Below are 25,478 nucleotides of genomic sequence, written 5' to 3'. Positions count from 1 at the left end.
ATTTCTCCAAACGGGCAAGTGTGCCACCTCACCTCCCCCGGTAAAATAAGTGAAGATAATTACATACTTAAATCTAGGTGTCAGGCTGCTTTGCTACACAGAAATTCATCTACTATCATCACAGTCCTTGAAGTTAAAGAGGGATTTGAGTTACTGATGTAATTTGTTCCCCGAGGGCTGTAGAAACGAACTGAGAGGTATGTCTGAATAATAACCCCCCGACTGCACATCCTATAACCAGAGCCAGTGTTCTCCAGAAGGAAGACACAATGGGAGCAAAAGATCGGAAACGTTTATCATCTATACAGCTATCAGACAGAATTTGTTTGGTTTCTTCCCCCAGGCAGCCGCCCATCAGGGAGATCTGGAGGCAAGCTCCTCTGTTTTCACTTTGCTAAATCTTACTTTAACGCTACCTGTGGGCCAAACCCGGGGTCTGGGGCCGTGTGGTGGGACCGGGCTGGCCGCCCTGCTTGCAGCAGGCCCCGAGGCGGGCTCCCTGCCCAGGGCCCGTCTCTCCACACCGCCCAGCGGGGACGAAGCTTTCCTTGGCCCGTCGTTTCGGCCCGGAGCGCCCACCTGCCCGCCCGGTACGCCGCGGAGAAAAGCGAGAGCAAGGCCCGCCTGCCCCTGACGCGAGAGGCTCCACAAGATGGCGAGCGCGGGCTCCCGCGCCCTCTCCAAGATGGCGGCGGGCGGCCCGGCGCGGCGGGCGGCGGGCCGGAGCCGCACCGGGCCCCGCGAATCGGCGCTGCCAGGCCGGCGGCGGCCTCCCGGGCGCTGCGCGAAGGGGTCTCCGGAGGGCAGGAGCCCGGCAACCGCCTCTGCTGAGCCCGCGGAGGAAGCGCCGGCGGCGGTCCGTCGCCAGGAGCGGGACAGCCCCCGGAGGGCGAGCCCGGTAGGAGGGCCGGGGCCGGGGCGGTCTGGGCCTGGGGAGGGGGCCGAGGGGCGGCTGGTCACTAACCGCTACAAACTGAGCGTCGCCGTGAGGGAATTAGCTGCAGGATTAGGTAAATTCTCAGCCTTTCCGCCTTCCCGCCACTTTGTTAGAGGCTTGTGGGCAAAAACAGGCGGCAGGGGCATGTCTGTGGGCATGTATGTCTGCTGCGGGGCCGGGCTGGGGATTTATGGCCGTGTAAAGGCCGTGGCAGGCTGCTGGCCCGTGTGCTGTGCCACCAGCCAGCGGCGGGACGCTCTGCTACACCGGGCGACGGTTCGTTCTGCTACATTAATCCCCATCCCCAGCATCCCTGAGAAAACACGAAAGTGGTGATTAGCCACGTACGGTGCCAGGTTATGCTTTGAGAAGCAGCTTTCCACGGGTGATGGGCTGTACGTTGTGATTTAGGATGAGCTATCTGCTCCTCTTGTATTCTTTCCAGGTGCACTTTCTACTGATTATTTTTCTCAATGATGTGGCTTTGGATCAAGGTGCCGCTCACCTTGTTCCACATCCAGCCTTGCAACTAAAGAGATCTGGTGATTTTATGTATTTCAAGTGAGCTTCAGGATCTTATCTTTTTTTTCCCTAGCAGACTTCTTCACACAAAGTGGCTGACAGACGACCCTCAAAGAGGCTAAAATGTGAAAAAAACAGTCTAGTAAAATCAGAACTAGAAGGACTTACCCATGGAAGTGCTGCTTTGGGGGAAACGCCTGAAACACCTGATGGGGATCAATGTTCAGAAGATCCAGGAGACTGCAATGTAATTCAACAGAAAAAAGACAAAAGCGTTCCAGAGACTAACACAGAGAAACAGGAAAAGGAACACAATGTTCCTCTGGAGCCACATGCAGTGAAATCGAGCAGTTCTCCACCAAAAATGGGCAGCGATGAAAACCTGCACAATCACGTGTGCCCCGAGGAGGAGAGCAGCTGTGAGAGTACCCTGTCGGAGGGGTCCAGCCTGGAGGATGGAGATCCCCCACAGAAGCCATTACAACTAGACAGCAGCGCTTTCCTGGATGAAGACAGCAACCAGCCAATGCCAGTGGATCGCTTCTTTGGGGATGTGGAGTTCATCCAGGTGAGATGAGGACAGTCTGTTCACACTTTACAGACTCTGTTCCACTTCGGTCTTGCGTCTTCAAACAATATTACACTACCCTCAGAGCTGTAGCGGAACTTGACCAGTACTGGGAGACGTCTGGAGTTGTATCCCTGTCCCCTAGATAGAATTGTCTCAATTGGAGATGAAATTAATTGCCCAGCCAAGTTAATTTCAGATGTAGAATCCTTCTTAATTAGATTGTTCAGTCCAATTCCATAAGATAGATATTTTTACTCATAGATAGCTGTATTATGGAGACACAGTGTTATTCTGTTTTTCACTGGTCATTGGTTCTTTATTGTAATTGTTTGGAATGGAAACTGGTTTCTGGCCACCTCTGTTTTTGAACTGATCAAGGGCCAGAACTTTAAATTTAAATCCCAGGTCTGCCTTTAACGTTGTGTGACTTTGGGCAAGTAATGCCGCCTTCTTTCAGGCGTTTCATGAGGATTGGTATTTAGCAGGAGTCACGGCTGGTATTTACTGTGAGTGGTGAGGATTTGTTCCTCCTTCACCCTCTCTGAATCTGCCAGCCCTCGCTTGGACCGTGAGCCGTGACAGGTTCAGGCTTTGGCTGTGGGTGTATGCCACCGCTTCCAGGTGCAGAGGTGTGTGCTGGTGCCTGGAATCTGCTGTGGAAGTACGGGAACTGCCGAAGAGGCAGCAGATCTACCATTTGCTGCAACAGATTTCCCTTAATGATTTTATCTTTTTCCTAAAGGATCTCCCGCCAGTTCCACTCCCTAGCACAACGATGAGCAGGCGAGAATTCCGGCGGCTGCATTTCATTGCAAAGGAGGAGGAGGAGGAGGAAGAGGATGTTGTCTAACAACAAACTGTAAACAAACCAAACCTTTTTTCTTTTCCTTTGCAACCACGTAACGATGGCTGGTTGTGTCACTGACAGAAGGTGTCTGCGTTTGCCTTTTCTCAGAGAGAACGGGTAGAGTTTGTTTTTCTGGAATTGGCAGATACAGCATTCTCCCATGGTTATCTGAGGCAAAGACTGACTTGAATTTTCAGTGATTTGGAAATAAATTGTAATTTATCATTTTGCCATTAATATTTAGGGAAAAAAAACAGGGAAAATAGAAATTCTTACTGCTTTTTTATAATTTGAGCCCATATCTAGGGTGAACATTTGGTGTCACTCCTTTTTTAAAAGCAGCCAAGAGAACCATGTTAGAACAGAGGCCTTTTTCTTCTAATTCTGAGCTGTCTGCCGTTGTGGCATCGAGCTGGAATGCAGCGAGAGTGCAGGCAGTTGGGTACCCAGCACAGAGACACGCCGGGCTCTGCTGTGTAACGTGTGTCGCATCGTTTACATCTCAACCAGCACCAATTACACCTCTAAAATGCAGTTCTGTGGCAGAACTCAATGCGTGGATGTCACTGTGAGTTGTGGTGTTACTCTGGGGAAGTTCAGTATGTTTTTATTTCAAGTCAGTTCTCTGAACACCCACCACGCGAAGCCCACGGCTTCCTTCTCCCACCAGAGCAGCCGCAAGCATTGCCTTCAGTATTTTCATGGACTTCCATGGGTTATGAGTAAGAATTTTGTAAACAAATGCATTGGTGGTGATAAAGCATCTCTTGGTGTTGGACTTGATCGGTAGATGAACGAGTATCGATTGCTGAGGATACGGGTCTATCCACCAAATTGGTTATTCTGGCCTGTGTTTTTAGAAAATAATGAGCAACCTCAGATGATTTTGGGAACTGTGAACTCACCCCATGGTTATGGTAATACTTCTTTGAAAGTGTGATTATGCAATAAGCTTCCAGATCTTTATTGTTATAAATAGTTTCTTCTACATTTCTAAAAATACAGAGAAAATGTTATCAGCAGATGGTTTAAATAAATATTAATTTCTACAGCTATAGCCTGTTAAACATTCGAAAGTTGTAAGCCAAACAAATTGTATATGCATGACATGTTAATTTATTCACATTTCCACTCCAGCTGATGCATTGTTTCTGTCAACGATATTTCTTGGCTCCTTTTCACTCTAATTCTGTAACACAGAAAAATCTAATTTTTTAATAGCATATTCATGGTTTTCAGCACAACTCCATCTTGAAGGAGCTCTCCCAGCTTTTCTTAAATGCCGTATTTGCTACCCTCTCTTTCTAGCAAATATTTCTTCACGCACAGGCATTCTTTTTAGTTTCAGCGCTCTGCAAAATGGTGATTTTCAGTTTGTAGGAAGCGTGCCGTAGGGATGACACTGTGTTTGTCACTAGAACCGTGGCTGAGGTGCCTTCCCCAGTGTCACACCAGTGTGGTGACCGACAGTGGGGATTCAGTAAGGCAAATCTGGAAGGATCAATTCAATGCACAGGTATTAGAAATCCTGTATTTAAAATGCTCCTACTTACTTTTCATATTGAAAAGTTTGGGAGGGGAATTGAGTTTGTAGTTGAAAGTAAATCAGTGCTCTCTGTAGCAGAGCTCCCGTGTTTCCACGACTGTGATAAGTCACAGCTCACACAGCGGGACTGTCTAACACAGTTCTGTGTGCACTAACTGGATTTGCCCAGGTAGGAGAGAACCAGCGATGTGGGGAAAAGAGGGCTTTTCCCTAGAGCAGAGGGATGTGGTTTTACAGAGCAATAAGTAATTAGTCCTCTGTTCATAAACGCCTTTCCCTGTGCTCAGTCCTTCTGGTGGGTACTGGCTGTGCTGTTACCCCCCCATTGACCAGTCGTGCTCCTCTGTCTCCACATACACACACAGAGAGATCGTGGTCATTTTTTTTTTTTTAATTTAAAAAAAATTCATGTCACTTACACAGTCCCTAAAAGTTCAGTTGCTATCAGCTGGTATTTTAAAAAAATCAAGTAAAAATGGATCTATTTGTATTTTGTTACCTGAGGTAGTAAGTGTTTTACAGAAGCCCTGTTCTCTGAAGTAGCAGGTAAACGTGATTATTACACAGTATCCTTGCTTGTATTCCTTCAAGCAGACTCAAGCTGAAGACGCAGAAAGTGGCTGAAAGGAGAAGGAAATCAATGGGAAAGCTGCCAGAGAGCAGAGGTAAAAGCAAAGCTGTGGCCTGGCCTCGCTCTTCCTTCCAGGAGACACAGGTCGAAAGCAGCAGCAAACGGGGTGGTTGGGGATGAGCACAGGTATTTGGCACAGAGCAAAATAATTCTCCTGAAGTATTCTTTGTTTGGCCTAATACTCAGCAAAACACAAATCTGCAAGTACCCTCAGTTTAGTTATTAAGGAATGTTTCGTCTGAGTTTAATTTCTGTGCACTGTGAGTTTGGGGCCTACATTTCCCACGGCAAGAGAGAGATCGTAGGGCGTAACCAGCACCAGCCTCTGGCCTCATCTTCATACCCTGACTCCCAGCTGTATTTTATCGCACTCGACAGGGTGTGATCTGAGGAAGGCTCGTAGTCAGTGAGAAGCCGGGAGAGCAGAATGAGGCACGATAGAGATGTCCGTGTTGTGAGACGGCAGTCGAATCACTTCGCAAGTCTCTTTTGCCAGGGACTCCTAAATAAGCTTTTGTTTAAGAAACTTGAGCTATTTAAAAATGATACCAAGTGACATGGTTTTGAAAAAAGCAGGACTCATTTCGAGGGATAGCGCTATGAAATCTTGTGGTTTTGCTTCCCTTTCCTGTAAATTTTAGCTTTGTCACAGCTGAGATGATGATTGGTTTTCTTATGGCAAGCGATATGTACAAGTTTTAAATTCTCCACGGTAAACAGCAGCTGATAGAAGTATTCCCAGTTCACTTCTCTCCCATCTCGTGTTTTGACAGCTTCTGCCAGTTCTGGGACGACAGCACGTTTCTTCTCTATTCTTCAATACACAAAAGAGAAAACAATATTGCCATCAAAAGTTTTCATAATAAGTCTCCATCTCCCTTTTAGAGCCAGGCAGAATTTGAATTCTTTCACCATAACTAGGTTTATGATTAATTTGTTTTCCTGAGGAAATCAGTTTAGCGAACGCTGTTTGCCTCACAAGCACACAATGGCTGAAAATGGGGTTTTGCCAGAGAGGAGCCTTCACAAAGGAGAGCACGGTGAGGAGGGGGATATTTCCATACAAAGAAAATCTGGAGGGAAGCAAAGCAGCTAATGAGAGGCGGCATTATAATCTGTCTTCGGGATTTTATGTTGTCAGAAACAGCTGCAGCATCTGAGCATCCTTTATCACAAGGCACTGTTCGCAGCGGAGCTGACTGCGCGGTGTAAAGACTCAATGGCTCTACCTTTCCTGTCTCAGATGAAGGGCACAAAAGCACTAAGTTTGGATTAATCCTCTGTACGTACATGTGATCGAGATTCCAGGTGCTGAAGAGGATCCTGCTCTCCCTGTTGCTGTAGGGGTTGATGGAATGCTTACACGGGCACTCATCTCTGTCGAAAGGCCCCTGGAAAACAAGAGGCTGCAGTGAAAAGGGTGCTGCTCGTCAGCCCATTGCTCCGACTGACCACAGGGACATCATGGCTGCTATGGCATCACCCCACACCTCACACTGCTCTGTGTGGCACCCAGGGAACCGTTCCCTTCCTCTAACATCACTGCAAGATGTGTCACCACTTGTGGGAACCAAGACCCTCTGCTTTAGAGCGGGCTGAACTCACCTGACACGAGAACCACCCCTCCGGCGTGCACAGACGGGCCTCCTCCTCCTCCCTTCTGTCAAAGTAGCACCCGTTATACTTCACGGATTTCAGTTTCTCTGCCATCAGGTCAATTATCCCTTTATATGCCTCTCTTGCTGTAGGGTGAACATTTGAAATGAAACTACTAACCTAGGGGGGGAAAAAAAAACCCCAACGATCATTCCTTGGTGCCTGGAGCAGCCTGAGGCTCTTTTCTGCAATGAATTTGTTGCACTATAAAAGCTTTTTATATATATATGCGGTCACAGGATTATTTTTTACTACAAGCTTGAAAATAAGTTACTTATCAGAAGTTTTTACCTCTTTCATGTAGCTCCGTATTCTGCTCTCACAACTGTACCGCATGTAGCTTGATTTGTTCTTAAAACGAGACTCCAGACCTAAAGGGAGTTAGATCGTGTTGTAACTCGGGACTCGCAGTGCTGGGCATCTGCCTACCTGGGAATTTATCCCTTCTTTTCACAAACTCACTATGCAGACTTTTTTTTTTTTTACTTTCCCATATTTATTTTCCTGGTTCAAGACTTCCCTGCTCTTAGCACTTAAAATGACCATGCAGAGCATCTACTGTGAGAGCAGTAGTTCTTAAATGTTTCTTGTTAATGTGCATATACAGAACACTAAGAGATTGTGAAAAGAAACTTAAAAATGCATGGTCATTTGATAACTAATCCTCTGACCAGGTACCAAATCCCACTGGCCAGAAGGACCCCCAGATTTTTAAACTACTTTTTTTTATGAACAGTAGAACTGACAGAAGTGACTCTTTTGAGCAGGTTGAGACCCACTGCCCCCAGGTGGGTGACAGAACGCACCTTCAAACCACTTCTCGTCGTCGCCCCTCTCCTCGGCCAGGATGTTTTCACTCAGGTTGTGGATGAGATCCGCCAGCAGCTTCTGCCTCCTGGGTGCCCGCTCCCCGGAGAGCAGCTGCCGTGCCGCCTCCACCACCGCATCTCTCTGGCTGGAGAAGGCAGCCAGGAACCGCTCGATGTCGCTGGCACCTGTGGTTTGGGGGGGGGCTGAAGGGACATGAATGGGCCCAAGTGCTGACCCCCCACCCCTGGTTGTACTCCCTGCCCCAATCATAGGATAGTTTGGGTTGGAAGGTACCTTAAAGACCACCTCGTTCCAAGCCCCTACCCTGGGCAGGGACACCTCCCACCAGACCAGGTTGCTCCAAGCCCCCTCCAGCCTGGCCTTGAACCCCTCCAGGGATGGGGCAGCCACAGCTTCTCTGGGCAACCTGGGCCAGGCTCTCACCACCCTCACAGCAAAGAAGTTCTTCCCCACATCTCATCTTAATCTCCCCTCTTCCAGTGTCAAACCCTTCCCCCTCCTGTGGCTCCCCTCCCTGATCCAGAGTCCCTCCCCAGCTTTCCTGGAGCCCCTTGAGGGACTGGAAGGGGCTCTAAGGTCTTCCCGGAGCCTTCTCTTCTCCAGGCTGAGCCCCCCCAACTCTCTCAGCCTGTCCTCCCAGCAGAGGGGCTCCAGCCCTCCCAGCATCTCCGTGGCCTCCTCTGGCCCCGCTCCAACAGCTCCATGTCCTTCTGGCATTGGGGGGCCCAGAGCTGGAGGCAAGCACTAAAGGCTGTGTGTGTGGGGGTGTCTCCCTGTAGCTCAAAGAGCTTCCTTTGGCAGCTTTGGTCCATGAGATTTCTCTCAGACGTTAAATCGTTAATATACAGTATTATTCTACAGTCATCACGCCTCGCCCTATCACTCCGTGCCCTTGGAAAAACTCCCTCTCCACGTTCCGATCCGCCCGGCCCCGCCGCACTCACATCCCGGCCAGCTCTCCCCGGGGCCCAGCAGCACCAGCTCCGTCTGCGGCGGGAGGGCGCGGAAGTAGCTCTCGGTCAGCTCCGTCCCGTCCTCGTAGAGGCAGAGCCGGCTGCCTGCCAAGGGAATCTGCCCCCCGCGGGCCCCGTCAGCGACCGGCGGGGCCGCCTCGCCGGCCCCCCGCCGCGGCCCCCGGCCCGCACCTGCAGCAGCCGGCAGCCCTTCCGCAGGAGCCCGCGCAGGCTCCCGGCCGCCACACCGAACTTCTGCGGGCTTCCGCGCCCGCGCAGCCGGAACGGCCGCAACCCCTCCGCCATGACGCCGCCCGCCCTCCCTGGCGCCGCCGGGCCGTGCATGCGCCCTGAGGGGCGGCGCGGGGGGGACGCGCATGCGCGGCGGCGGGCGCGGCGTTGCCATGAGACCCGGCGATGGGGCCGCGCTGAGGCAAGTGGGGCCTGGCTTGGTGTTCCCTGCTCTCCTCCCTTCCCTTCTTCTCCTCTCCCCTCCGCCCGGGCCAGCCTCCCCCGAAGTCCCCACCAGGCTGCTGTCGTCCAGGGCGGCTCTGTCGGCGGCTTGGCCGTTCCCCCGAGCCGGCGCCATGACCCCTCCGGGGCCTGCGGGGCGCCGCCGCGGCCTGCTGCCGCCTGCTGAGGCGAAGCGACGGGGCTGGGCCTGCGGGAGGAGGGGGAGGGCTAACATTAGTGCCATAATATCACCACAGCACGGGGGGGTAGTGGTGGTCTTTGGCTGCGCTTGTCCTGCCGGGCGTTGCTGTCCCTGTCAGCAGCCCGGGCATGTGCGGGGCTGTGGAAAGGTGCTGGCCTTTGGCGAAATTCACCCTGTCCTTGGTTGTTTTTTTTTTCCTTCGGTTCAAGCATACACAGGACAGTACAGGCCGCTCCTGTGCACGTATTGAAGCTCAAATAGTTTCAAATCCTGTTTTGGATTAGCAGATTTAATTGAGCTTATTGGCAAACTGCTGTACAAGTTAGCTAAACCCTCATTTCACCAAGTACTGATAAAACGCTCAGCATAAGAACATGGTGTGCTTTATGTTGCCAATATTAACTGTAGAAAATTTAGCTTTGTAGTCATCAACTGACTTCTTGGACCACAGCATTTAATTCTGTGACTGTAGTGTTTCAGTGTTTTTTTATTGTCCTTCCAGGGGCAAGCTTAAGCTTGAAACGTCGTTGCCTTGACTCGCTCGCCTCTGCAGGATGCCACACAAGATCGGGTTTGTCGTCGTTAGTTCGTCGGGACACGAAGATGGCTTCAGCGCAAAAGAGCTGATGGTTCACGCACCGACAGTGAATGGATGGCGATCGCCCAGGTACTGCCAGGGGGAGGAATGTGCACAGCTCTGAGACACCAGGGTTAAAATGCGTGGGAGATGTACCATGCACGGTCAGAGGAATTAACAGCATCCCAGACCAAACTGATTATAAAACCAAAAAAGTTGCTTTAATCCCCCAGAATCCTTATCCTGCGGGGAAAAAGTGCCTTGGTTATCACCTAAAGGCATCACGCTGCATTTAAATATAGTCCTTTAAAAAGGAAAAAAAGGAAACTATTTTTTGTTCTTGTCAGTCTTCCTGGAGTTTGCAACTGCTTTGGCTTAGTCTTAAAAATCCACTCTTCTCAGCACATCCCCTAGAAATGTATGGGCACTTTAACATACGCATGTGTGTGGTGAAGAAACAATTGTTTCTACTCTACTCTTCGGTTTCTTTTTACAATATTTCTAATGCTGAATTAAACTATAATAACTGTGGAAAGTTTCATAATTAAATATTACTCAAGTTGGAAGCGCACTCATCTTTAAAAAGATGGTTCAGAGATTGTGTATGTTTTCAGACTCTGTCAGTATCCACAGGAAATTGTTCTGCAGCTGGTGGAGAGATGTCGAATACGAAAACTGCAGTTGCTTGCTCACCAGTACATGATTTCAAGCAAAATTGAGTTCTACATCAGCGAAAGCTTGCCTGAATACTTTGCTCCTTATCAGTCAGAGAGGTTTCACAGACTAGGGTAAGTCAGAAAGCTCTAAATGGGTTTCCTACCTTAATCAGAAAGGCTTCAGGAGGCAATAATACTCATTATGCTTTGCACGCGACATTGCTACGCTTTGCTGCAAGCAGTAAAGAGATTCTGTGCTTGCTTACATCTGTAACAAAGCTGAAGACGTAGGTGTAGGAGGCGCAATGCAGAGGAACACTTGCCAGATGACAGCACGCGTTGTTTCAGTTATGAGGGAGTTTTGAACCTTATCAAAGTACCAGCCTGAGGGGCAAAGATACAGCTGTGCATTTGTACATTTCCCCTGCTTACTTGTTACGTTTTCCTTCACAGTTATGTCCCTCTCTCAGACAACGAAAAGACTGATTTCAAAGCACGAGAGTTAAAATCTGTGTATATGGATGCAGTTGGCCAGTACCTGAAGCTGATTTTCCATAAAAATTATGTCAATAAGTACAACTTATACGGTCAGGTAAGTTGGCTCAAGAGTCCTTGCTTGGTAAGCTAGGTGACGTTTCAGTAGTACAGAACAGGCATAGGAATCTGCTCCCTTGATTTGTAGAAGCTAAAAATGTCAGTTGAAAGCTCCTGGGTTTATTTTTGGGTTTTCTTTCTGGGTTTTCTTTTAAAACAGAAAATACAAATAAGAGGTTGTAAGTGACTTGGAATCATGACCAAGTGCATGCAACTCATCCAGAATGAAGGATTCGAGTGCACGTTCCCTTCCTGCCTTTCATTCTGAGTTCTAGGCTGCACCACAGGCTCTGTGCTGGAGACAAAGCCTCTCCTCTGAGAGCAGCTAGAAAACCACTTTTGGTCTCTAGGATCTGATGTGGCATTAAGTGGAGGTGTTGTACAGCCATCCCCATACAGAAAAAGCAGATATCCGCCCCAATTCTGCAGTGACTTTTCTCACTTCCATCTCAGAGCAGAAAAGGGAACAACTGATGAGTCTGCAGTGTGGTCTGTAGATTCGGGAATCAATTTTTAATGAAGCATGAAGTACATTTAGCACTTGGTGCTTTTCTTTCCTTCCACACCACCCCAGAGACCACAGGCCCTATTTTTTTTTTTTTGTACAATTTTTTGGTCCATTTTTTTTTGTTTCAGTTTTCATAAGATATGGAAAAAGTAATGACCTTATGCTTATACATGTTCTTCAAATCTGTCCCAGGTTGCCCTGGTAGCTATAAACATCATTGGGGACCCAGCAGACTACAGCGATGACAGCAATAGCACCGTAAGTGCAAAGCATCCCTCTCTCGTTGCTGTTGCTACATGGGTTTGGGGTAATGGAGCGCATCTTTCTTCTGCTAGTTTTGTGCTGTAGCAGAGCTGCCAGGTATTGATTTTTTATTTTTTATGTTATCTTGAAGCAAGAAAGCTCTCAAAAATTGAGACTGATTTGTGAATACAAAAACTAAAACACAGTCAATTGGAACATTCGCACTTTCAGCCTCTCCAAATTTCAGTATGCCCCAAAACATAACTGTTATAAGCTGTGTAGCATTTGTTGATTGTGGCAAGTCAGAGTTTCTGTCCTGAACATACGCTTGATGAACGTGCATTAAGATATGTTTTCCTCCCCTACAAAGTCTTCCAGAGAGAAGCTGATAGACCACTACTTAGGAATTAAATCAGATGATCCTGCCTTGGATGGAACTTACCTTGGGTAAGGATGTTCTTTTGCATCTACCCTGGCAAAACACCTGCTCAGTCTAAAGTAGTTCCCAGTCTCTGGATTTTGTTAGTTCCCTGTTTGTGAAAGAGAAGACATATGCTCAGCCTGGTCTATCTTGGATTAGCAGAAAGTTTATTTTACCTTCAGGAAACCTGACGCCATTTCACCTCTGGATGATCTGGCTTTTGACATGTACCAGGACCCAGAAGTTGCTCAGATAATACGCAGACTGGATGAGAAAAAGCGCGAAGCCGCCCGTCATGAACGCTACGACTACGCCAAGAAACTCAAACAAGCCATTGCTGACCTGCAGAAGGTATTGTTGAGAGACTGTTTGTCTCTTACGCCAAACGGTGTTTCAGGGGTCCATCAGGGACCCTGGCATTCATGTGAAATCATAACGATTGCCAGTATATTTTCAAAACAGTAATTTTTAAATCTGATAGCTTGATTTAACAACTTGGCTGGAAATAGTGAAACGTACAAATGTCCAGTAGTGTGATTCCGAACTAGCTCGTTATTCCATCTTCTAGGTCGGGGAGCGGCTTGGCCGGTATGAGGTAGAGAAGCGCTGTGCTGTAGAGAAAGAGGATTATGATCTTGCTAAAAAGAAGAAGCAGCAAATGGAAGCATATCGCCTGAAGGTCTACCAGCAGCTGGAGCTCCACGACCTGCTGGATGCAGAGCTGATGGTGGGTACTCTTACTCCTATTCCAGGAGGTTTTATCGTGCAGTTGCTGTAAATAGAAATGGCAGAGCTACCAAGATAAATTCAGGGAATAAGAGTTGTTGCACAGTTGTTTTATGACAATTACATATGGATTTAAAGTTTTCTGTTTGGACTGTGGATTTCCCTGACCAAAGACTTGCACATGGCACTTCATGAACATAATTTAGTTCTCCATGAATTACATTACATTGAACTGTTGAGGTCTTTGACAAATGACATTAGAATCCTGGATGTTTTGCATAATTTCAGGGCTACCCAATGCAGATTTATATTATTTCTCGTAGTTTGAAGGGGTATAACAGGCTAATTCCAGCATCATGGCTAACCATAAAGAATTAACGGGATAAAATAGAGTTTTATATTGTTCTCAGAATGGGAAGCTTTATAATGTCACCACACACGCATCCACACAGAATTATTCTCTGATTGTTTCATAAAGCCGCATCCAGTGGAAATGATAACGTGTCTGTAAATGAGGTCTGATACTTACTTGAAAGCAGCAGAATGTCATCGACTCTCAGAGCTGTAGCTGTATTAACTGTGATTTTAGTACATTGTTAGCTTTGCTTTACAAAATCTTCTTCCCTTTCTCAGATTCGAAAACCACCTGATTTGCCTTTGGAGTCTATGATTTGTACTGACAATCCTCAGCACACAGAAGCTACAAATTCACCTCCCTCTGAGCACACAGAACCACAAAAAGGAGAGACGTGGAAGGCAGAGCCTTTGCTAGAAGAGAAGCCAGCAGCACATCCCCCTTCTGCTGAGCCTGTTGCTCCCCATCCGTCCCCTCCTCCTGTGACTCATCCTACAACCTCTAGGGAAGTGTTTCTCAAAGAAAATGTGAGTATTTTACCTCTGTCACTGCAGAAATCTGTCACAGCAGGTCATCTTGTGTTCAGCCTTCCAAAACAGCAAGGTCTTCGGTGGTTATTCTAGTGGCTTGTGTACTGTCTGAACTGACTGTTGCCGAGCAGTGCCCATCCAATAATTGGCATTGGCATTGCTCTTTCCTGTTTTTTTTTTTTTGGGAGCTTTTGCAAATGTCATTGAGATTAAGGCAAAAGTGGATTATACCTGATTTACCAATAGATGAATGGAAGCAAATAGACATGAAATGACTAATTGGGGGTAACATGGCTGATACAGTGTAAGCTGACTTCTGTTTGCTCTATTAATGGCTTAATAAATCTCCTTCTTAGAGATCATGTTGGATGAATCCACAGCAGCAACGAAATTTGTTGGAATGTGGCGGTAGGGTAAGAGTTGGGTTTGTGTCTCAAGAGAGGAAGAAAGTCATGGTATCTAGTTAGCTTGATGTTCAGGTTTTGAAGCTAAGGGAGACTTGTGCTGGCACTGATAGCAGTCGGATTCTCTCTTAACGGGATGTTGACATGAGATAATTTAACAAATAAAGCTTTATGACTTGCTGGCCTCCTGTCAACAGGTGGTTTCTTTTGTAGATGTGTGCACTTCCACAGCAGGCATTTTGTGTGTGTTTTATTGCATTCTATAGATACAGAAATAAGTTTTATTCACAGGCACTGATTCCGTTTCTTCACGATGCTATTATGGGAACTTCAACATCTGTACTTCATTGTAAAGCAATACTGCTTTGACGGAGGTGGGAAAAACTGCATAGAGGTTAATCCAATTAGTGGTGAAATGACTTTACATCTAAGTCATTTCTAGAATAGCAAATTTTGTCTTCTCTCTTAGGTTGAACTTTTACCTTATGACGAGAGACCCCTTCCAGCTCTCTGCAAACAGCCGGCTGAAGCAGTTGCCTACCTTGAGCCACCGGTGGCTGCAGAGGACATTGGTGACACCCCGAGAAGTGGCATCACTGGGGAGCCAGAAGTGCTGACGGAGAAGGTGCTGAGGGAGGCCAGCCCCGCTATTGAGGTGTTTGGAGAAGCTTTGGTAAAGAACAACACAATAAACACGTAGATTGCTGTCACCTGTGTTGAGTTGATTTGATATGCCAACAAGGACCTGCTGATACAATTTTTACACGTTCAGAGCTGTTACTTACGGATCTGAGATTAAAATTCAATATATGGGGGCCTTCTTCAATGCTTGTATGATGCTGTAGCTTTTATGAGCAATTACTTGATGAGCTATTAAGCAGTGTCAGTAGATGCTTTAGGGTACAGACCCTACCAGAATACCCATAACTTCCACTGTGAATGGTCTTTTGTAGGGAGAGAAACCATTACTGTGTCTGAAATGGTTCCTTGAGCCTGACTTGTTAATCCGTTTTATTCACCATTTTTAAAAAAAAGTGCAGAAACACCTCTTTTAATAAATGCCAGATTCCTATAGGAAACACCTAGGGATCTCATGCTTAAGCTCATATGTTCTTTTGAGGCTGTTTCTGTGTATAAATGTTGAATAAATAGTGAACTATCACTGTTGACCTTTTAAGAGTTAAAGTGGTTCTGTGTTCAGGTTTCAGGAGCATATTCCAAAACGTGGTCCTATCGAGAAGATGCGTTACTAGCGGTATATAAGAAGCTGCTGGAAGTGTCAGTAAACACCCCAAAGGATGATTTAAAGAACATGCTGAGGGCTGCCATCTTTCTTGCGAGGAGGGCAACCAAAGACATAGTGTCCTCAGTAAGTTGTGATATGTTTGATGATAAATGCTCTTGTGGAAAAACTAGCAGCAAAAATTGTAGAACCATATGGTAAAGATACTTCAAACAAATAGTTTGTAAAAGTGTTGAGTAAGTTTTTTCAACAAACAAAACAAAACAAATGAAACACCAAATCCCAAACCAACTGGAATGTCAGCTTTTAGTGAGCATCAAGGACTGAGCAATGTCTGTCATTCAGCAGCACAGAAAATTCTGTCCGGGGCTGAGTAATGATCTTCAGCAAAAACTGCTAATGCGGTAAATGCGTGGTGTGGTTGAGCCTTGTGGGCTTTGGTTTTGCTTTTTTTTTTTTAAGGTTGAAATTTGGTAATGAAGTAACTTTTAATTTCCATCTTGAGAGTCTGTAGTTAGCCGAAGGGGACTGTAGGCTTCAAATAAGCCTTAAGGAGGAGGAAAAGAAAAAAAAATCAAGAGCTGTGTCACTCTTTATAAAACAAATTCCGAAGCCTTTCACCTAAGCCCTAGCAACATGTTTTTTAGAGGAGAGAGATCTGAAGTAGCTTCCACCAAGAGTGTTACTGTAGTTCCAGATTCCTGGTGCTGCTGGTCTTTAGAGCTACAGAAAAGATTGTATGATATAGTCTGAAAACAGGGATCTGTGTGGTATTTTTGTTCAGTGTTTCTTTTTTCTTTCTAACTTAGGTTTTTCAAGCTTCCCTGAAACTTTTAAAAATGATCATTACACAATATATACCAAAGCATAAACTAGGAAAACTAGAAACTTCTCATTGTGTGGAAAAAACGCTTCCAGATTTGCTTTCTAGAACAGGAGACTCTTCATCGCGTCTTCGCCTTCTGGCTTCTAACTTTATTCGGGTAGGTGTTTCTCTTCAAATTGATTTGCATTAAGAATGTCACAAAGCTTGTAGGTGGATAAAGGCTTGATTTCAAGTCCAGAGTTTGCTGCTGTAAAGGATTATGCATTTATGGCAGGCAAAGCGGTAGCAAGAATTTACTATCTTTACTGTGTTTTTTCTAGCCGTGTGTTGTCACCTTTGTTGGGGACAGTGTGGGGATGTAGCGAGAAAGATGTAACTCATATTCTTCTTAGCTGCAAGTGATGTGCAGAGCTGAGAGCAGGAAGGTACAGCGTGCTCCTCGGGCTGTGGTGGGATTTCATTGCCTTTTTGACAGTCAACTTTTGAAAATCAACTTAGCAAAAACATAGAAAAGATGCCCATTTTTAAGGACAGAGCCCATTCCTTGCTCAGCACTGACAAAGGCTCTATTGTCCTGTAGAACTTAGAAGAAGAGCAGTAGTTCTGTGTGGAACGGTGTTGATTTGGTCCCAGGAGCGGAGCGAGTCCTGGCTCTGGGTTTCTTACCCTCACTTGCATCCACACCAGGAGGGAACAGACTTTTCTTTCACTGTGGACATAAATAAAATCCTAACAGCGTTATGGAGTGAAGTGGCCTGGTGACAACTGTGCTGGCCCTCTGGAGGAGGGACTGCGGCACACCATCTTTTGCTTGAGTGTCTGTCCACTGACAGGAGCGGGGAGCAGGGCTCCTTCAGTTATTAAACCTGCAAAGAAATAAACATTGAGCTTTGAATAACAGCAGAATTTAGCCCTTAAGGTTCTTTGCAAAATAGAATGAGAAATTCTAAGATGACATATGCCTTCTGAAGCACTCCTGAAATCCATCTTGATGCATTTGTATTCTTTGTGATGCTTCTCATCTACCTCCTCCTCATATGGTTCAGTGTCAGATGGAGTTCTTGACGTTTTTCTTACACCCAGTTCTACAGCTCATCTGAGTATGTCTAAGATTTTATCAATTTCTCAGTAGCTTTCTCTCTGATGCCAAACATAAAGACCAAACATCTGTATAATCTTCTCCTTAAAGTTTTTGCAAGCAACTGCTGGCTGCTAAAGTAACAAATAAGCAGCTACTCCTCATAGAAGGCTTATTTCTTTTTACTTAAGTTGTTATAAGTAACTTAGAATAGCTCTACTTTGCAAAGACAGTTAATTGTCCTCATTTAGCATTCCTAAACGCACCCTGGCTCTCTGTACATTTGTAGGAAATGGCGCTGTGTAGTGAAGTTAAACCTCTTCAGATCATCCCAGCTCATTTGGTTCAACCCTTAAAACCCAACTCCCCGACACATGTGGCAATGAGTCAGGTGGAGTTAGTGGAACGTCTCCTGAAAGACCTGGGAACGGAGAACTCTGGCTTTACCATCAGCAATGTCATGAAGGTAAGAGTCTGAGTTCACGGCATGTGAGGTTTGTTTTTGTTGCTGCTTTATTAAGGCTTGTCTGTCTGTTTTGGGGTGCTTGGTGAATTGCTAAAGAGAATTTATGAGCCTCTTGGAGGTGCAACTCACAACTTTGTGAGGAAGCAAGATGCCAATAGAGAAAGGAAGAATCACTGGGTCCAAAGGTGTTTTGAAAAACCTGTCTGCGTGAAGATTTCTCCCACTGCAGTGCAATAATTGTCTTGGACTAATCACCAAGTCCTTAAAAAACATGTGGGAAAAGAGAGGCATAATTTTGTTTTTTTCTTTTTTTAGTTTGCAACAGGAGCTTTGGAGCACAGAGTTTATGAGGTTCGGGATGTGGCGTTGCGGATTATCTTCGATATGTACAGGAGGCACAGGGCTGCTATACTGGAGTATCTCCCTCCCGATGATGCCAGCATTCGCAAGTCTGTTCTCTATAAAACACTCTTTGATGGATTTACTAAAATAGATGGTAAACTTTCTGAAGCTGAGCTCAGGGTACGTAATGAGATGGTAGAACATGCAGCTACTTTAAACATTGCATTGCACTGAGCAATAGACTGATTTCATGGCTGTATTAGACGGTGAATGGCACGCGTAGCAGAGTATCTCAAGGTGTGTTGTTGACATTACTGAGTGTGAGAAGCTGGGGTTCGGTTTATTACATGTGCTCACTCTTCCAAATAAAGCCTACAAAGAATATGGAGGTGGTACTTTGGGAATAATACACAAGCATTTTGGCAAATGCTGTTTTATGCTGGCTGGCCTTGGAAGCAGTCAGCACAGAGGAAATGGTGTGTGTTTCTTTCAGGTTAATGCAGAGGAATTTGGGAGGAGGGAGACCTTTTACTGTGACAGACCAGTCATTGCACTGAGCAGGATGTTTCTGGTGCTGCATTCACCATTTATTCTATGCTGATGTGCTTTGCAGTCTCTTCTGTATGACAGATGGTTCAAAAACTTTTGTAATTGAAAGAGTATTTCTTGACAGACCCAGAGAAGGGCAGCGACAAAAGAAGCAGAGAAACAGAAGAAGGAAGAAATAAAAGTCCTGCAAGGACAGCTGGCAGCTCTGAGGGAGATACAAGCAGAAGTTCAAGCTGGAAAGGTTAGGGTGTTCTGGTTTTGATTTTCATTTGCTTAATCCTTTTTTTCCTCAGGTGTCACAGGCTTAGAGAATTAGCATTACTGTTTCTGTTTATAAAATTAAAAAAGAAAAAAAAGAAAGAAAAGAAACGGAGAGAGAGGGAGAGACTCCATGACACACACTGACTGGCTTTCCCCTTCAGCAGTTCACCTTAACATCTGGGGGGTTGTTTTTCCTAACAGAGTATAAAACTTGGATTCTTTTTTATAACAGTTTTGTCTATTGTAAGGTAAGTTTCAGGGTGTTTCTACAAGTCTTAGTGTGTCTGTGTCGGCCAGAGTACAGGAATGGTGCATCAGCCCCCTCCCAGAAGCAGGCTGTACTGCGCTTCCACGGAATTTTATATCTGACCCTCAGACTGGCAGTTAGCTGCCTGGTGCTGGGAAGTGGGGCTGTTTCCCATGCTCCCCATTGAGACAGATCACTGCCTCTATACCCAAGAGACCAGAGGCACAAACATTGTAATGCATTGGCTCTGCTGCTAGGCTTTTAATTCCAGAGAAAAATCAGGATGTAATCTGTTCCCTTTCTCCCTGGGAAGAGTCACTGTCATTAAGCAAATTTCTGATTTATATTTCTTTGTTCAATAGGAGAGAGAATCTGATTTTCAGAAGCCAAAGTATCAAGGTAGGTAATTTCAAATAGTATTAAGAAATGTAGAAATATTTCAAGATGTCTTTGAAAGACTGCAGATGCTCAATGGGTTATTGACTGATCTCAGTTCAAGTCATGCCAGAGCGTGTCAGCCTGGCTGAGTCTCAGTCTGCCATAGAGGTGACCATTTCACAGAAGAAGATTTGCCATCAGATAAGTAGTTAATTTCTCCTAAGAAATGAGTGTGTCTTGGCTTGAAACCACTTTAGGTTTCTCCCCAACCTGAGGTAGATCATCTACTACATGTATAAATACTCACTAGATGACTAAAGAATTAGTTTCCCAGCTGCCTGCAGGTCTGTTGTCTGTCAGTGTTCATTTACTAGTATGGCAATGGTATGCCTCTGGTAGGGCTTTTTGCTGTTAGGATCCAGAGAAGCAGGTTCTAGGCATGCACAAAACTGAATTAAAATGTGATCTTGGTTTTACTAGTTCCCTTTTTACAGGTTACCAGGTAAACGAAAGCCCACCGACTGCAGCAGCAGAGCTTCCAGATAATCACTACTCTGTCGCAAATTACTTGGATAAGTAAGTTAGATGAGCAGCTTCTAATCACCTTAAGCACTTAGGGTAACCTGCAAGCTAATGACCTTAATAACATTTTTCCAGTAGATCAAAGCTAATACCTTTGGAATTTAAACAATGAAAACGAAAATATTTTCTAACAGATTTGGGAATATCACCAGGCAATACCAGATGGTGATTTTTTAAAGTTCTTGGATAGTGTGACCTTGAACTTGTTTTCCGAGCAGTTGCTTGTGGGATAGGAAATTGCCAGAGTTTGATGTTCAGCTGCTGGTATAAAATAAGGTAAAGACATATTGTAGCTTTCACGTGTATTGTGGGATAAGGTCATAGAGAAATTCTGAGGCCCTGAAAGCCAGTTTCAGTGAGCTGTTCTCGGTGCTTTTGTGGAATTATGTCTTTCTGTACAAATAAATGCTTTATAGTTGTATTTACCATAAATAATAGGATCTGTTCATGCCCTATCCTAAGGTCAGCACTATGCAGGGAAGATAAGATTTACCAAGATGATAGCTATTTTTCAGAATAGTTTCTAACAGAAGAACCAGGGTTCATCAGTTTCACTCTGTGAAGTTACTGATGTTTGTATTTTTTTTCCTAGTTTATGTATTTTTTGTGGTGAAAGGGACGAATCCTTCACAGAGGAAGGTTTGGATCTCCATTACTGGAGACACTGCCCGATGCTGACCAGATGTGAGCACTGCAAACAGGTGAGGCAGACACTGCCTAGGGATACCACCAGACACTAACTGTTGTTATTCTGGGTTTAAGGTGCTCTAAGATATTTAACGGTAACGTAGGTGAATGCTGAACACAACTGAGTGATCTTGGGCAGCGCTTTTCAAAAAGAGCAGCATTGTAAATTGTATTAATAACAGGATTAAAATTTCATTTTCCCTCTGCCATTTTGGAAAGTGAGATTTAATTTCCAAAAACCACATAAGCAGTTACTAAAATCCTATCGTTATTTGCTCGGTACGGTACAAACCCTCTGGGTCCCTCTCGTCCTGTTGCAGGTGGTGGAAATCGCAAGCCTGACCGAGCACTTGTTGATGGATTGTGATAAAAAGGACAACTTTGGGAAATGTCAGCGATGCAGCGAGGCCCTTCCAAAAGAGGAGTTGCCCAAGCATATTAAGAGCAAGACTTGCAATTGTGAGTAGATTCGAACAGGAACGTTGAACCTCAAAAATCAAGTCAGTCAGACTTTCAAATCCTGTGTGTCTCTGGGAGGTCAGAGCGCTCCTGTTGAGGTGCTGCTCTATGAACTCAGAAATTGAAATAAATCCTCAGGAGGGAACACTTTTGGAATAAATGCCTGAGTTTCCCAGTGCTTGAAATGCTTCACTTCTCTGAATGCACGTGGGGAGGACGAGTGAGAAGAACAGAAAGCCGCTACCACATCCTTGTGAATTAAGCCCTATCGTTCCTTTTGATCTTGTTTCAATGTAGATGATTAAACATGGGGCTTCTTTGAGAGCAGTTAATAGGGTAGGAGCTGGTTTAGCCATGGGGTAGTTTTATGCTCCTTATTGTGCAAGTTCTCTTCTTGTATTTGAAATTAGCCTGTCTTTGCTATTCTCATATTATTTTTCTAATCATTTCAGCTGCCAAACCAGAGAATGTGGCAAACCATTGCCCGTTGTGCCATGACAACTTTCCCCCGGGAGAGGAGGTGAGGCTGCCTTCGAGATGGGTCTGATGTTGTTGTGTCACTGGGACTGAATCCGTGTCCTCTCCTAACGCTGCCTTACGCCCAGTGATTTAGGGACTTGCCTGTATTATTGCCGGGCTCTGGGATGGCTATTCCCCACTCTGGGGAATGTATTTGATCCTGGCTCTTCTACCCTCAAAGGCGTTTATGGGAACCACAGGGCTCTGTAGCTGTTCAGTGTCAGTCTTTCTCCTCCTTCAGAGGCAGATACGCGCTTTCCAGATTCCCCAAAACTACCAGATTCTGTGAGCTCACTTGTCCCTCCAAACCCTAGGGCTGACATATTGCAGCGTAAGATACTGCAACAAGACTGAGCACCTCCAACAGGGCATCCAGGATTAACGTGCTGTTGATTTGGGGTATAAGAAAAAAATTCTCTTGAAGAAATTAAGCAAGAACTGCTATAAGGGTCAAGAGAGTTGAGAAGGCCTCTCTCTGCTTTCTACACACTGCTCCCTGTAACTGCCTGACGCTATGAAATCTCTGACACGCCAGCTCCAAAATGGGCTTTTGGCAATTGAAAATTATATAAAAAGTGATTTGTTCAGAAAAATACTTAAAATATCTGTTTCAGTCTTTTGTATGAATCCACCTACACTATATTATGATCATCTTAAGTAGTTGTGGGTATGATTTAATTTTCTGAAGAAGTCTGTCCAGGAGGCAGCCAACAGCTCTAAGCTCGGTGTTAAAGCCAGTGGAAGGTCAATGGCTGGTGTCACCTGTGTCATTGTCTCCCTTTCAATGGGACCTGACCCTTGAGTAGCGCTTTGTTCTCAAAATGAAGTTTTGTGCAAATCCTTTTTGCTTTGCCCGGCGTGAGGAGCTCAGACAATATTGTAACCAAGTCTGAAAGGTTTGTTGAGAAACGTATGTGGTGGTTGCATTTGGGGATATTTTTTTTTCTTGCTTCTGCGCAAATTATTCTTGTAAGCGAGAGACTTCACGTAGCTTCTAGTTTGAAGCGTCTGTCATGTTTTCTTGTAATAGCGGCTCTGACTCCTTCAGGCTGCTGAATGCTTCAGCTATTATCAGAGCCTTGCAGTCCTGCCCACGCCTTTTCAGCTTAATGTATAGTTGAAAGGATTTTCCGTGTTATTTGTACCTTGTTTTTTCCTGATTTGAACTCAGTTGTTAGTTGAGAAAATTTAAAAGGCAAAACAAACGTCACTTGCTTTTCATTTCTAGCATCTGGCTGGATTTTTTTTTATTGTGAGGTACCTTTTAAGGTATATTTAAAAATTGATATATTAATTTCTATTCCACTTTTTAAGTCATAAGGTGTTCATGCTTTTATGAGTGAGCAGATCGAAATGCTATTGCCATAAAATCCGTATAGAGCTCTGATTTTCCCTGTGTTTTAAATGTGCTTATGTAGTGACTAGATAAAAGATCGGCTAATTTTGCTGGTTTTGTAGTATCACTACTTTTTAATTGACTTTAGGCCTGGAAGTCTCACCTAATGGGCATCAATGGCTGTAAAATGAATCAGCGGAGGTTTTCCACAATGAATAAAACTCTTCTGGTGCAGCCTGGTAAGATGCTATTTTATAATAACGATAATTATGGTTTTTACTGTGTTGCCTTTACTTAAGAAAAGTATTTCATCCTTGAAAGCAAGAGGGCTCTTAATTGCTTGTTCAACACAGTTTCTGCATGTGTGGAACCTGACTGCTATTTCCTCTGCCGGAATGGCCTACAGTCTGCTCGGGGAGTGGATTCTCAAACCCTCTCAGTAACAGCGGTTTCAGAGTGACGGCATCAGCTCAGCTCATTGGGGGAATTTGATAATTTGATCAGTTCAGTCTGGTTCCTGCATAATAGTGCGACCGTGACTGGAGCAGTCAGCAGCGACACCAAACAGTTAACGTGCTGGAAAGCTCCTGAACGCTGACACAGAGAACCCAGAGCCCGATTTAGCTTTTACTGTCCAATGAGAGGGTGCTAATCTCATCCTAATTACAAGCTGAATTGAATCGTTAGTGCTGTGTGCTGCTTTTCCTTTTCAGTTTGAACCCAGGAGCTAGGCAGAATTTATGACTGTGCAAAAATTGATGCTGATGTCAGGTGGTTTTTTTAACAGTCATCTTTATAAATAAAGCACATGCAAAATCCTTTTATTTCCTGAACACAGGAGTTGAACAAACAAGCTATTTTCACTGCCTGCAGCACCAAAACTCTTCTAGCCAGTAACATCCCATTCCCATTCCCCCTTCAGACTTTTTTCAGGGTTATTTGTCCGCTGTGTGCTCGGGTCGTTGCTGGAATTAACCTCCTCTCTCTGATACTTGCTTTGCTCCTGTCTGTGTTCCACAATTACCCCAAACTCCTGGAGAGAGCTGTTGAACTGTCTCTTTGAGCTGTCGTTAGTGAATGGGATTAAACTCAGCAGTTTCCAGTCTTCAGCTGGACCTACCATCACCGCTGTCTGTCTGTCTGCAGCCCTGCTATTTCTGCCTGCTAATGAGAGCACTGGTTAGTTTGCTGCTGCTTGGAGTTTGGAAACATGGTCAGGAGGAACTTAAATCTTGCCTGGGTCAAGCTAAAACTCCAGAGCAAATTCCTAGAGATAAGGAGGGAGCCCTGACCACTTAGTCCTACCCCTCCTGGTACGAGATGTGCCTCAGCCTGGATGCTGCTGACTCTTAGTTGCTGGTATCAGTCATTTAGACTTAATATATCTTGAGAACCAAAATGGGAGATACAACTCAAGACTGGGACTAGATGTGCTTGTAATAATGATCTGTATTTTCTCTTCACAGGCAAAGTAGGTGGCCAGTATTTAAGGAAAACGGGTCCTTCAGGAGCAAAATCTCGACCTCCCTCTATAGGAAGCAAGATCCCAACCCCGAGAGGGGGTCCAAATAAAAGCACTGGCAAAACATACTCAAAGCGATGACAGGACAAGTATTTTTTCCTTTGTCTTAATAACTGGGCAAATAGTTGTTAATAGTTATTTAAAAATTGTGGGCAACTCGTCATCTTTTTTGTTTGACTCCGTGGGGCTGTTGATCAGCCTTGCGTGGTACTGCCCTTGTCTGATAGCTCTTGTGTCACCTGCCTGTGCAGCACCGGGGTTTGCTCCTAGAAACGTGCAAATGTTGTGGGAGAGATCTGGCCTGTCACATTCCCCCTGTGGCACAGGGAAGGCTGTGCCTTGGTCTTCGGCTGGTTCCTCATGTTGAAAATCTGCCCAATGAGTCAAGGTAACAGAGTCATGCTGCAACTGCAGTTACAGGCAGCAGAGGTGAGCCCAGCTCCTGGGATTGCTCTGGGCCTGGGGCTCTAACAGGCTGGATTTGAGATCCAGGAAGGAATTTCCTTAAGAATCAGGAAGGAATTTTCTTAAGATCCAAAAGCCGCAGTTGTCTGTGTTCTGGCTTTCTTTTGGGGAAGAGCAGAAAGCCCTACCAGGCTTTCAGGACAGAGCTGAAAAGCGCTTGTTCTTCTGATCCAAGTGTGACACTTTTTTGCAGTTACATATTGTGAAAACTTGGGAAGGAACGCCTGTGTTAGCTGACTTTACCAGATAATCACTTCAATGGAATAATTGCGGAATATATTGCTAACAGTTTTCTGCCAAAAAAAAAAGGGTCACGCAGGGTCACACTTCTTGTCCGCGGTGAGAGGCGGGTTTG

The 25,478-nt window shown here is 45.3% G+C and overlaps 3 protein-coding genes across 3 annotated transcripts; 2 read left to right on the top strand and 1 right to left on the bottom strand.

The window, feature by feature from the left end:
* Window positions 1-652: 652 nt before the first annotated feature.
* C20H1orf174 (chromosome 20 C1orf174 homolog) lies at window positions 653-3,931 on the top strand. The gene is made up of 3 exons (XM_074161615.1): window positions 653-898; window positions 1,536-2,027; window positions 2,773-3,931. Exons 1-3 carry the CDS (start codon window positions 653-655, stop codon window positions 2,878-2,880), a joined length of 846 nt encoding a protein of 281 aa, XP_074017716.1. The 3' UTR covers window positions 2,881-3,931.
* DFFB (DNA fragmentation factor subunit beta) lies at window positions 3,820-8,813 on the bottom strand. Its single transcript, XM_074161613.1, has 7 exons — window positions 8,687-8,813; window positions 8,486-8,612; window positions 7,517-7,705; window positions 7,002-7,081; window positions 6,660-6,830; window positions 6,345-6,445; window positions 3,820-5,868 (listed from the first exon to the last, which is right to left on the bottom strand). The coding sequence occupies exons 1-7, from the start codon at window positions 8,798-8,800 to the stop codon at window positions 5,652-5,654; spliced, it is 999 nt and encodes a 332-aa protein (XP_074017714.1). The 5' UTR covers window positions 8,801-8,813; the 3' UTR covers window positions 3,820-5,651.
* A 56-nt stretch (window positions 8,814-8,869) lies between these two features.
* On the top strand, window positions 8,870-25,421 carry CEP104 (centrosomal protein 104). Its single transcript, XM_074161594.1, has 22 exons — window positions 8,870-8,927; window positions 9,652-9,816; window positions 10,341-10,514; window positions 10,836-10,974; window positions 11,677-11,742; window positions 12,098-12,174; window positions 12,331-12,499; window positions 12,717-12,875; window positions 13,508-13,756; window positions 14,633-14,836; window positions 15,365-15,532; window positions 16,216-16,389; window positions 17,600-17,776; window positions 18,092-18,298; window positions 18,792-18,908; window positions 19,538-19,574; window positions 20,048-20,129; window positions 20,728-20,836; window positions 21,143-21,281; window positions 21,734-21,801; window positions 23,285-23,375; window positions 24,603-25,421. The coding sequence occupies exons 2-22, from the start codon at window positions 9,704-9,706 to the stop codon at window positions 24,737-24,739; spliced, it is 2,856 nt and encodes a 951-aa protein (XP_074017695.1). The 5' UTR covers window positions 8,870-8,927; window positions 9,652-9,703; the 3' UTR covers window positions 24,740-25,421.
* The last annotated feature ends 57 nt before the right edge of the window (window positions 25,422-25,478 follow it).

The sequence above is a fragment of the Numenius arquata genome, chromosome 20, assembly GCF_964106895.1.
Source record: "Numenius arquata chromosome 20, bNumArq3.hap1.1, whole genome shotgun sequence".
Lineage (NCBI taxonomy): Eukaryota > Metazoa > Chordata > Aves > Charadriiformes > Scolopacidae > Numenius > Numenius arquata.
Note: the sequence above shows the minus strand (reverse complement) of the source record. Positions and strands in the feature narration are given on the sequence as shown.

Excerpts from the sequence above, each read along its gene's own strand:
- C20H1orf174 (XM_074161615.1), top strand. The coding sequence starts at position 653 with ATGGCGAGCGCGGGCTCCCGCGCCCTCTCCAAGATGGCGGCGGGCGGC. Across the intron at positions 899-1,535 it reads GCCCCCGGAGGGCGAGCCCG|ACTTCTTCACACAAAGTGGC; the intron begins GTAGGAGGGCCG and ends TTTCCCTAGCAG. Across the intron at positions 2,028-2,772 it reads GGGATGTGGAGTTCATCCAG|GATCTCCCGCCAGTTCCACT; the intron begins GTGAGATGAGGA and ends TTTTTCCTAAAG.
- DFFB (XM_074161613.1), bottom strand. The coding sequence starts at position 8,800 with ATGGCGGAGGGGTTGCGGCCGTTCCGGCTGCGCGGGCGCGGAAGCCCG. Across the intron at positions 7,082-7,516 it reads CGACGAGAAGTGGTTTGAAG|GTCTGGAGTCTCGTTTTAAG; the intron begins GTGCGTTCTGTC and ends AACTCCCTTTAG. Across the intron at positions 6,831-7,001 it reads TACGGAGCTACATGAAAGAG|GTTAGTAGTTTCATTTCAAA; the intron begins GTAAAAACTTCT and ends TTCCCCCCCTAG.
- CEP104 (XM_074161594.1), top strand. The coding sequence starts at position 9,704 with ATGCCACACAAGATCGGGTTTGTCGTCGTTAGTTCGTCGGGACACGAA. Across the intron at positions 10,975-11,676 it reads AGTACAACTTATACGGTCAG|GTTGCCCTGGTAGCTATAAA; the intron begins GTAAGTTGGCTC and ends AATCTGTCCCAG. Across the intron at positions 20,130-20,727 it reads GTCGCAAATTACTTGGATAA|TTTATGTATTTTTTGTGGTG; the intron begins GTAAGTTAGATG and ends TTTTTTTCCTAG.